The following is a 12,672-nucleotide window of genomic DNA, read 5'->3' on the forward strand; positions in this document are numbered from 1 at the left end:
GATGCTAGATCAGGTTCAAATATATACAAAGCTTTTATGGCCTGATTTCGCAGCAATTTCTTTAGTATTTTCAAACACTGTTACCCAATCTTCCTATTAAAAAACAGCTTAGACAAAGAATGCAGCCAAATATGTTAACAAATTTTAATTTTAGGGCTTTCTGCTAACATTATATATTGAATTTTCAAAGTATTCCTCCTAAGCTTAAGCCAGAAACAACACTGTGTCTTGAGCATAAGAGAATACTTTGCTGTTTACATTCCCTTCCTTTTTAAAAAATTATGTTTTAAAAGATTGAATTGTCGCTAAAACATATTCCTTGAATAAGCCACATAAAGTATGTAAAGTAGATATAAAAAAGTCAATATATCCCTATTAAAATACTAGATTTTTGAGATGTAAAAAATCAGACCAAAATACATCACTTCAGATTTTCCCCCACCTTTAATATAACATATTGGCTGTACAATTCAATTAAAAACAACCTGAAATTTGTTAAGGAGGGGAAAAAACTAGAATAATGTGGCTCCATAAGTCACACTCTTATGAGAAGGCATGTGTTCAGAATTAACCAATCACATTCAAACTGATGTCAAATAGTGGTCAGCACACACCTGCCATTAATTAAAGTAAGTCTGATCAGCCCATATAAAGATCACCTGTTCCAGTAGGACTTTTCTGGTATTTTACTCAAAAAAGTAAAGAATTGGAAAGTTTCTCTACAGATGCTCAAGAACAACATTCAGTGCTTCAGAGTGTGTCAGAGATGCTCAAACAGAACCTTTTTTGGCAACTCCTTTCAATACAAGTAGTCCTTGTTTAGTGATCACAGCTGTGACCAGCATCTTAGTTACTAAGTGAAAAGCAACTCTGCTTGCAATTTTACTTTTTTTCCTTACTTTTCCACCCTTTAGGATGCTCAAGTGGTGCTGGGATATTAGCAAGAATGGAATTATGCATTTACATTCATTGGAGAGGATACGATTACAAGAATTAGCAGGCACACAATGGGGAATATACATTGGTACTGTCTATTTGCCTAGCACACCAGGGGCTGGGCTGCAAGTGTGCTGGGCAATAACTGGCACTAGCAATAGCACTTAAGACTTATATATCTCTTCACAGTGCTTTACAGTCCTCTCTAAGTGGTTTACAGAGTCAGCATACAATCTGGGTCCTCATTTTACCAACCTCGGAAGGATGGAAGGCTGAGTCAACCTTGAGCCAGTGAGAATTGAACTGCCAAACTGCAGCCAGCCAGCAGGCAGCACAAGTAGCCTACAGTACTGCATTCTAACCATTGCACCACCACGGCTAATAACTAATGCATTCCATTCAATGTGTATTCCCCTTTGTGTGCCTGCTTCTCCTCTTGTAATGTCCTTCCTCTCCAATATCCACACTGAGGTGAAAAAAGGGGAAAAGGTCAGGACAATGCATACTAATTGACTAATGGCAAACATATTTTAATTTTAATTTATTCTACAGGGGCCATTAATTTATTTTTCTTTTAACTTCTGTATTATTGTATTTTATTGTTGTTAGCCGCCCTGAGTCCCATTAATTAATTAATTAATATGACTGAGAGAGAAACCCTTTAAAAGTAATTAAATGTATGCCTTGATTGCAAAATTGTTTTTTTCAGTACTGTCATACCTTTGGTTACTCCATAAGGCAGGCAGTAAGCAAGGTCTACCTGTAGCTGTATCTCTTCTCAGGAGCATACTATGATTCCAGGAACAGGTGTGTTTAGTTTAAGGAATTACAGACAAGACATTGTGCATGTCCCCTACACAATCCACAGTATATTTTTGCCTTTAATCCATAGCATTGCAGAACGCTATGCTAACAGTAGACCACACTGAGATTTTTTTTCCAATAGGAAGTAAAGCATGAAGGTTTTTTAAAAGACACTCTGAATACATTGAAAATCTTTTGAAAATGTCCCTTAATTTAAGATACCAGTTTTTAACCAAGTCTCTCTAGATCAGGGCTGGTCAGATTGACAGCTTATACCAGGCTATCCTCTGTAACTGGCTGAGGAATTCTCGGAGTTAAAATCCCACACATATTAAAAACTGCTGAGGTTCAGAAACAATCCTCTAACATCTACATCACATACTGCTCCAGGCTTCACGAACAGGGAAACATCTGCAGGAGAATGTGTTTCATTTCTTCCTGGAAGTGAAGTCTGTTTGGTAAGGACCTAGTAAATTATAGATCAGGGATGTCAAACTGCCAGCCCGTGGGCCGGTTGCATCATAAGGCTGCGCCACCCCAGCTCCGGCAATGCAAAAAACATCGCGATACGTCACGTGATGCAGCGAGTTTGACACCCATGTTATAGTTCTACTAGCACAACCCTAAATGTGTCTTTTCTTCTTTAATTTATAAGGAATTTGCTAAAGGATAGAGGAGGAAAAAAAGTGGCACTATTAAACAAGATGACAACAACTTCTCAAACAATTTGGTGTGGAGCTACAGTGCAGAAAAGATCCATCCTGAATTAGATTAGCTCTGTATTACTATTTGGGCTACTTCCTTACCAACATTTACTTCCATACGCTCAATGAAAGCCCGCCTGTATATATGTAAAAACAAACAGAAGCACATTGCCATACAGAGCAACAAAATCTCAACAGAAAAAAAATGCTGAAGCAAAGGTAACCTGGGGAAGGTTGTGTCCCATGTGACTGCTAATTACCCCTCTAATAGCAGGTGGAGATGTCCCAAAGCTTCTGCTGATGCAGGCATCTTATATGGATGTGCAGGCTGATGCCTCAACATACGGTTGGTAAGATGCCCCTGGGAGAAAAGCTAGGCGGATTAACTACAATCAATGGGTTAGTAAAAAGAAAGAATGAATTACATGGCAAGAGAAAAACTGAAACAGCCGTTAATCAGAAAACCTCAAGTATAAGCACAAATCCTTGCAAAAGCAAAGGTGAAAAAGAAAGGACTGGATGTGTAGCGGGAAGAGGGGCTAAGTACAAAACAAGGTGAAGTATCCTAAGCAAAGCCCCTCGGAAGAAACGAGGTTAAGGAAGGGATGCATTTATTTAGTAGAAATGGATAAACATTGTTAATGTGAATAGTAGGGAGAGATCATTCATTTGCAAAACTATTTTTTTATTGTAATGTCAAATCAGCATTAATCTGGAAGACTGTTTCAGGCACATGATTTGCAATCAAATTGGAAAAAGTGTACCTTTGTCTTTCTGCTTTGTAAGTGCTTGTGAGTTCATCAAATAGTTTCCCATTCATCTCCGTCAGTGTTTTCAGCACATTATATACTAATGCTACAATGGTCCTAGAACAACAGGGTAAGTTGCAAAAGTATTGTTAAGAGATGTATTCTATCATCGAGTCTGATTATCTAGCTTCTGCTTTCATTCTGCCACCATTTTACATAAAAGAAACAATTGCACTTAGTTTTGAAATGATGGGGTCTGCAAACTCAAAGCATGGACATTAGCCTTGTTTGTCTTCAAACTTAAAGCAACAGTGTCGTGGAATTAATATCATAATAAATAGCAGCAAAATTACAATCTAATTTAAGTCAAGGTCAAGAGCATGAGCAAAGGGTGCTGCCCAAATCTAAAGTACAAAATGCAAAATTATATTCATAAGGGATCCTATATTTAGTATTTCAACTAAATTTGCTTGGCAATAAATGAAAAATCAAGGGATAAGATTATCTGAGTAGCAAAATGATTTCCTTGAGAGTGAGTTTCCATTAACATGTAAATTCCTTTATGACTATGACAAACATTTGATTAATTTTAACATAACATTATTTTGATTATAGAATGCCTTTCTAATAAGCTTCCATCAGATTTTTAACTCTGAGATTGAATCTACTGATGTCCATTCTCAGAAAAAAACTCTGCCAGCAGATATTGTGGATAAGAGTTTAGGGACAGAGAAGAGTCCCAAGTCAGTGACTTGAAAGTTGTTTACATAAACCTACATACCATACTGAGCTTCTTAATTGTTTCAGATAGATTTTTAAGTAGTTGGCTGCAGTCATAATTTTAACTACAGGTAGTCCTCAAGTTACGAGTGTAATGGAGCCTGCACATTCCACTCGTAACTTGAAAACTTGTAAAGTGAATCTTGTACCTCGAACGAGATCACTCCCTTGCTCGTTAAAATGCACGGGGCTTGTTAAGTGAGGTATCTCAGTGTGAGGAAGGCCATGGGGGGCCTAGTGATGGAACAGGCCCCCAAGGCCCTCCCAACCCACTAAGATACCTCATGCTTCCCCCTCTGTTCTTGCCACACTGGACTCGCTTACCTTGAAAAGATCCATCTCCTTTCTGCCATGGTTCCTGCTTTTGAGGGACAGGAGAGTCGATGGAAGCCCCTGAGTGCCATAATATTGCACGGGTTCAGGCATTTCACAGAGAATGGGGCCCTGAATTCTCGCACTGTTTGTGGTGCCTGCCTCCTGCTTCCCCCAAACTCTGGAGCCATGCGGCCACCGCCCCAGGAATGGAGATCAGGGGGGCTTCTGCATGCCTCTGGAGGTTGGATCCAGCCCTCAGAGGACTGCTCCAAGCCGCTGCTGCCTGTAACAGAATTTCCAAGGGCCTGATCCAAGCCTCAGAGGGGTTTTCCTAGCCATTTGCGCCAGGAACGGAGGTTGGGGGGGTTCTGCATGCCTTTGGGGCTCTGTTCCGGGTGGCGGCAGCTTGGAGCAGTCCCCTGCGAGCTGGACCCAACCTCCAGAGGCATGCAGAAGCCCCCCCCCAACTTCCGTTCCTGTCACAAACGGCTAGGAAAACACCTCCAAGGCTTGGATCAGACACTTGAAAGCTCCGTTCCATGCGGCAGCAGCTTGGAGCAGTCCTCTGAGGGCTGGATCCAACCTCCGGAGGCATGCAGAAGCCTCCGCCGGCCTCCGTTCCAGGCCTCTTAGAGGGCTCCGAGGACAACGGGGTCACTTTCTCCCCCAGCGTGGTGAGCTCTGGCGGGCTGGAGGTGGGTGCAAGGGACCTGGCCTTCTCCCTCAGTTAAAGGCTTCAGGCTTGATGTCAGGCAGAAAGGAGTTGTAGGCAGTAGCAGGAGACAGACACCTTTCACACAGAGAATGAAACTTTCTGAGTTTCGTGATTTGGCGCAACTTCAAGCACTCATGCGAGATCACAAGATTCCATTCTCAGCACGGAAAACATTTCCAAGCCGACTCTCCTGTCCCTCAAAGGGAAAGAAACCGCGGCAGAGACAATTTTTGCAAGGTAAGTGAGTCTGGCATGGCAGGAAGGGAGGGGAAAGCAGTTGTGAGGAGTGGGGGGGGATAGGATGAATGTTGCAGAGCCACTGCGGTCGCTCGTAAGGGAGAATGGCAGCCGTGGTGCTGCAATATTTGTAACTTTGGGACTTGTTTGTAAGCACTAGGGGGCGCTCATCATGTAACTTCAAAAGAATGTTAAGTGAACGCTCGTAACTTGGGCATTACCTGTATTCTCTATAAGTAACATTTTATTACATTTTGTCTGAAAAGTTAGACATTGACCACAGCAAAGCATTTGACAAAGCCTTTCATGAAATCCTCAATAAAACTGTAAAACATGGCCTAGATGATATCGCTGTTGCATGGATTTATAATTGTATGAATAGCCACTGATAAATGTCTCCTTATCAACCTGGACAGCAGCACAATGTGGAGTGCCACAAATCTGTCTTTGGACCAACCTTTTTATTACCGAACTGGAAGAAGTTTGTTTATTTTTTATTTATTTATTCAACCAGGTGACTGGGTGGGGTTGAGGGAATGAGTACCAAATCTGCAGATGGCACAAAACACTTCAGAAGAGAAAGAGAAGATTTTTTTAAAAAAAAATCTACAGAGGTTTAAACTGTAATCCAAATGAAAAATTCTCCTATAACTTAGGGGGGAAAACAAAACAAAAAAACAACAACAATGGAGGAGATCTGCTTGGCAGTAACAACATGAAAAGGATCTGAATGTTCAAGCAGATCACAAATTAAACAATAGTTAATAATTTGATGCAGTTGCTAACCATGCAAATGCTATTTTGGAATATATACAGTCATGGCCGAAATTGTTGGCACCCCAGAAATTTTTCCAGAAAATCAAGTATTTCTCACAGAAAAGTATTGCAGGAACACATGTTTTGCTATACACAAGTTTATTCCCTTTGTATGTATTGGAACACAACAAAAAAGGGAGGAAAAAAAGCAAATTGGACATAATGTCAAACAAAACTCCAAAAATGGGCCGGACAAAATTATTGGCACCCTTAACTTAATATTTGGTTGCACACCCTTTGGAAAAAATAACTGAAATCAGTTGCTTCCTATAACCATCAATAAGCTTCTTACACATCTCACCTGGAATTTTGGACCACTCTTCCTTTGCAAACTGCTCCAGGTCTCTCTTATTGGAAGGGCGCCTTTTCCCAACAGCAATTTTAAGATCTCTCCACAGATGTTCAATGGGATTCAGATCTGGACTCATTGCTGGCCACTTCAGAACTCTCCAGCGCTTTCTTGCCATCCATTTCTGGGTGCTTTTTGACGTATGTTTGGGGTCATTGTCCTGCTGGAAGACCCAAGATCTCGGACGCAAACCCAGCTTTCTGACACTGGGCTCTACAGTGCGACCCAAAATCCTTTGGTAATCCTCAGATTTCATGATGCCTTGCACACATTCAAGGCACCCAGTGCCAGAGGCAGCAAAACAACCCCAAAACATCATTGAACCTCCACCATATTTCACTGTAGGTACTGTGCTCTTTTCTTTGTAGGCCTCATTTCGTTTTCGGTAAACAGTAGAATGATGTGCTTTACCAAAAAGCTCTATCTTGGTCTCATCTGTCCACAAGACATTTTCCCAGAAGGATTTTGGCTTACTCAAGTACATTTTGGCAAACTGTAATCTTGCTTTTTTATGTCTCTGTGTCAGCAGTGGGGTCCTCCTGGGTCTCCTGCCATAGCGTTTCATTTCATTTAAATGTCGACGGATAGTTTGCGCTGACACTGATGCTCCCTGAGCCTGCAGGACAGCTTGCATTCCTTTGGAACTTGTTTGGGGCTGCTTATCCACCATCCGGACTATCCTGCGTTGCAACCTTTCATCAATTTTTCTCTTCCGTCCACGACCAGGGAGATTAGCTACAGTGCCATGGGTTGCAAACTTCTTGATAATGTTTGCGCACTGTGGACAAAGGCAAATCTAGATCTCTGGAGATGGACTTGTAACCTTGAGATTGTTGATATTTGTCCACAATTTTGGTTCTCAAATCCTCAGACAGTTCTCTTCTCCTTTTTCTGTTGTCCATGCTTAGTGTGGCACACACAGACACACAATGCAAAGACTAAGTGAACTTCTCTCCTTTTTATCTGCTTTCAGGTGTGATTTTTATATTGCCCATACCTGTTACTTGCCCCAGGTGAGTTTAAAGGAGCATCACATGCTTGCAACAATCTTGTTTATCCACAATTTTGAAAGGGTGCCAATAATTTTGTCCAGCCCATTTTTGGAGTTTTGTTTGACATTATGTCCAATTTGCTTTTTTTCCTCCCTTTTTTGTTGTGTTCCAATACACACAAAGGGAATAAACCTGTGTATAGCAAAACATGTGTTCCTGCAATACTTTTCTGTGAGAAATACTTGATTTTCTGGAAAAATTTCTGGGGTGCCAACAATTTCGGCCATGACTGTAGATAGGAGTACAGATTACAGAGATCATGGGATCAAGTAATTGTCCCACTCTATTTTGCCTTGATGAGGTCCCATTCACAACATTATTCTGCTTGGTCACTGAACTCTAAAAAAGGAAACCCATAAACTGGAAGAAGTTCAGAGGATGGTACCAAGGTGATACGGACTGGAAATGAAATCCTACAAAGAATAGTTAAAAGAACTGAATAGATTTAGCCTGTGTAAAAGCAGATTGAGGAGAAATATGTCATTAGATGATTTTTCTTTTGCCTTGTGTGAAACTATCAGAGCCCTAGGGTGAAAGTATAAGGAAGTCAGCTCAGATAAGAGATATGAGGTGGATTTTCCTATCATAAGAATTATCAATCAATGGAATAGATTGCCTCATAAAGAGGCGTCTTCTTCATTGGAGGTTGTCAAACATAGATTGGATATATCTATCAGAAAATGCTCTAATGGATCCTGTACTGAGCAGAGGGTTGCACTAGATGAATTGAAGTCACTTCCAACTTTATGATTTTATGACAATGTATAATAAATCATTTCAAAACACATTACAAGTAGCAGTATCAATGATTCAGCATTTGCAGTTCTGTGCAAAGTTGTTTCCTCATGCATTTTCATATACACAAGTGCATTCTTTTAACAAACCAAAGGATTTAAGCCCGAACTAATCCACAACACATAAAGGCATTTTAAAAGACTAAACAGTAAGAGGTACATACGGATTCCAGTGTTCTTTGGAGATCTTATATAAACTGCCAAACATAATTGGCAAAATTGTATCAATGTTATCTTCAATCAGACCAAGAATGTATTCATTATTCCAAAAGTAGAGAGCCCTTTCTGCAATCTGAAATAGACATTTAAAATATCAGGATAATGAGATTGGATAATACCTATGTTTAAATATTGAAAATCTAAATTTATACCTGAAAATGTGAACTTGACACACACTTTGCTATCTGTTTAAAAAGAGGCTCTTGTATTTTTCTGAACTGTGTTAGTTCTATTACATCCAGAATTTCTTCAATTTCACCTAAAAACATGACCTGTTACATAGAAAAAATATTTAGGCAAGAAAGGTTTGTATAATAACATCATTACCATTCAGAAAGACAATTGACTGGAAAAAAATTTTTTCATCTACTGGTAGGATTTTCTGTAATCTATGCTAATTCTATTTGCCCATTTTTTTACATAAATAAAGTATTTTTAATTTGATATAAATTACTGAAACAACCCAGTAGCAGTAGCAACCAAGAAACTCCTCATCTTTTAAATATCAGCAATGCTACATATCTGGTATTTTTAGAACCATCTATTGAGATGATTTAGTAAATGATTTTAAAATTATCCAAATTAAAAACTCCTAGGATTTTACAGGGAGAAATACAGGTTTACACAGATACTCAGATTGTGATTCAGAGCTAAACTATTGTAAGCACAAATATTCTGCAGCAACTATATTTAAAATAATATATAATTCAGAAAGTCAATATGACTAAAATTCTGTAAAACAAAATGTGAACAATATTTATATATTCTATGCATTATTACGCATAACACTGTACTGTGTACTACTATAACATGAAAAAGGTACAAATACATTAAGTATCTTTTTACAGTAGGATTCCAATAGTCATTTAATTCTTAAAACACAACATTTAACTATTTCCAATTTAATACAGTGTAATACTTATTTCTTAAAAGTATGCAGGGCACGTTTCCTCCCAGCCTGAAATTTGCATGCAAGACTCAGATCTGTTTTTCTCAAGGTCCGTAAATAGGCAGCATACTAGAAAAGGAATGAAAACTCTACAAACTCCCTTCAAAAGGACAGTTTTGAAGTGTATCAGCCTGGGGAAGTGTGCATTGGAAAGAGTTACAAAGAGAATACTCATGTTCTGCATAATAACCTGTCATGCTGCCTTATCATAGCCAGGTAAGTAAGAACTCTAATCCCAGAGGATTCTTGCAAATAAGGGCCATAGTTAAGGCTCTCCTTAGGGTGCCAAGATAATTTTCTTAAGATGAAAATGGAGACTTTATGCATTATCCATATTACAGCTGGGATAAACCTACTGAGCTATAGTAAACTGATTTTTAGTATAATGCTTTAGAAAAATAATAAAACTTACCTCTTTCTGGCTGCATATTTTTGGCCAAAATTTCAGCAGTCCTCTGATAACCTGGGTTGCAAAAATGAGAACTAATCAGAGCATATCTATGAAAACTGATACCAGTACTTGAATGATGACAATGCTGTCTTTAGATTTACTAAATTCAATCATTTTGTTCAATGTATTTGACATAGATGTATCTCCAAAAATGGAATTTGTCCCAACTATATTGCAAAGTTTTTTCATTTTACATTTTTAAACGAGAGATAACAGATTAATGAATTACTAGATTCACTCATCATATTAAGCCATAATAGGTTAACAATGATTTCTTGAATTTAAGGATACAGTGAGGGGGAAAATTATTTGATCTCCTGCTGATTTTGTACATTTGCCCACTGACAAAGAAATGATCACACTATAATTCTAATAGTAGGTTTATTTTCCCCTTCATGGATTACTGCCTTGTCGTGGTGAAGGGGCTTGTGTAATTCAATGAAGCTATGACCTATGCCATGCAAGGCCACCCAAGACAGACAGGTCATAGCAGAGAGTTCTGACAAAACGTGATCCACTGGAGAAGGAAATGGCAACCCACTCCAGTATTTTTGCCATGAAAACCCCATGGACACTACCAAAAGGCAAAAAGATATGACGCTGGAAGATGAGCCTCTCAGGTAGGAAGGTGTCCAATATGTTACTGGGGAAGAGCAGAGGGCTAGTACTAGTAGCGCCAGAAAGAATGAAGCGACTGGGCCAAAGCTGAAAGGACACTCAGCTGTGGATGTATCTGGTGGTAAAAGGAAAGTCTGATGCTGTAAAGATTTTTTTCTCCATAGGAACCTGGAATGTAAGATCCATGAATCAAGGCAAGCTGGATGTGGTCAAACAAGAGATGACAAGACTGAACATCGATATCTTAGGAATCAACGAACTAAAATGGACAGGAATGGGTGAATTTAATTCAGATGACCATCACGTATACTACTGCGGGCAAGAATCCCTCAGAAGAAATGGAGTAGCCTTCATAGTCAATAAAAGAATAGGAAAAGCAATACTGTGATACAATCCCCAAAATGACAGAATGATCTTAGTTAGAATCCAAGGCAAACCATTCAATATCACAGTGGTCCAAGTCTATGCCTGAACCACCAGTGCTGAAGATGAAATTGACCGATTCTATGAAGCCTTACAGCACCTTATAGAATTAACACCAAAAATGATGTCCTTATCACCATGGGGGATTGGAATGCTAAAATAGGAAGCCAAAAGATAACCGGCATAACAGGCAAGTTTGGCCTTGGAGTACAAAATGAAGCAGGGCACAGGCTGATACAATTTTGTCAAGAGAAAGTGATGGTCATAGCAAACACTCTTTTCCAACAACCCAAGAGACGGCTCTACACATGGACATCACCAGACAGTCAACACAGAAATCAGACTGATTATGTGCTCTGCAGCCAAAGAGAAGCTCTATACAGTCAGTAAAAACAAGACCAGGAGCTGACTGTGGCTCAGACCATGAGCTTCTCGTTGCAAAATTTAGGCTTAAACTGAAGAAAGTAGGGAAAAGCACTAGGCCACGTGACAAACAGATTTAAGGAATTAGATCTGATAGACAGAGTGCCTGAAGAACTATGGACGGAGGTTCGCAACATTGTACAAGAGGTAGCAACTAAAACCATCCCAAAGAATAAGAAATGCAAGAAAGCAAAATGGCTGTCTGAGGAAGCTTTGCAAATAGCTGAGGAAAGGAGGGAAGTGAAAGGCAAGGGAAAAAAAGAAAGATACGCCCAATTGAATGCAGAATTCCAGAGAATAGCTAGAAGAGATAAGAATGCCTTCTTAAATGAACAGTGCAAAGAAATAGAAGAAAACAATAGAATAGGGAGGACCAGAGATCTCTTCAAGAAAATTGGAGAGATGAAGGGAACGTTTCATGCAAAAATGGGCATGATAAAGGACCAAAATGGCAGGGAACTAACAGAGGCAGAAGAGATTAAGAAGAGGTGGCAAAATTACACAGAAGAACTATAGAAGAACGAGCTTAACGTCCCTGATAATCACAATGAGGTGGTCACTGACCTCGAGCCAGACATCCTAGAATGTGAAGTGAAGTGGGCCTTAGAAAAGCTGAGCAACAGTAAAGCTAGTGGAGGTGAGAGTATTCCAGCTGAGCTATTCAAAATCTTAAAAGACGATGCAGTAAAAGTGCTACACTCAATTTGCCAGCAAATTTGGAAAACTCAACAGTGGCCACAGGATTGGAAAAGATCAGTTTACATTCCAATTCCAAAGAAAGGCAGTGCCAAAGAATGTTCAAACTATCGCACCATTGCACTCATTTCACATGCTAGTAAAGTTATGCTTAAAATCCTACAAGCTAGACTCCAGCAGTATGTGGATCGAGAACTACCAGAAGTACAGGCAGGATTTCGAAGAGGCAGAGGAACTAGAGATCAAATTGCCAACATATGCTGGATCATGGAGAAAGCTAGGGAGTTCCAGAAAAACATGTACTTCTGCTTCATTGACTATGCTAAAGACTTTGATTGTGTGGATCACAACAAACTGTGGCAAGTTCTTAAAGAAATAGGAGTACCAAACCATCTTATTTGTCTCTTGAGAAACCTATATGTGAGCCAAGAAGCAACAGTGAGAACTGGACACGGAACCACTAATTGGTTCAAAATTGGAAAAGGAGTCCGGCAAGGCTGTATACTGTCGCCCTGCCTATTTAACTTATATGAAGAGCACACCATGAGAAAGGCAGGGCTAGATGACTCAAAAGTTGGAATTAAGATTGCCGGGAGAAATATCAACAACCTAAGATATGCAGATGATACTACTCTAATGGCA

General features: G+C 39.6%; 1 protein-coding gene across 1 annotated transcript in view; it reads right to left on the reverse strand.

Annotated features, from left to right (window-relative positions):
* The window catches only part of PPP2R5A (protein phosphatase 2 regulatory subunit B'alpha), a 54,736-nt gene that overhangs the window by 4,260 nt on the left and 37,804 nt on the right, over nucleotides 1–12,672 (reverse strand). The window contains exons 9-12 of the mRNA XM_081316675.1: nucleotides 9,832–9,882; nucleotides 8,623–8,742; nucleotides 8,416–8,543; nucleotides 3,209–3,310 (exon numbers count right to left, since the gene is read on the reverse strand). Of these exons, the coding sequence (XP_081172801.1) occupies nucleotides 3,209–3,310; nucleotides 8,416–8,543; nucleotides 8,623–8,742; nucleotides 9,832–9,882 (401 nt within the window). The remainder of the gene's footprint in view (nucleotides 1–3,208; nucleotides 3,311–8,415; nucleotides 8,544–8,622; nucleotides 8,743–9,831; nucleotides 9,883–12,672) is intronic.

Source organism: Vipera berus, assembly GCF_964194415.1.
Source record: "Vipera berus genome assembly, chromosome: 1".
NCBI classification, from domain to species: domain Eukaryota; kingdom Metazoa; phylum Chordata; class Lepidosauria; order Squamata; family Viperidae; genus Vipera; species Vipera berus.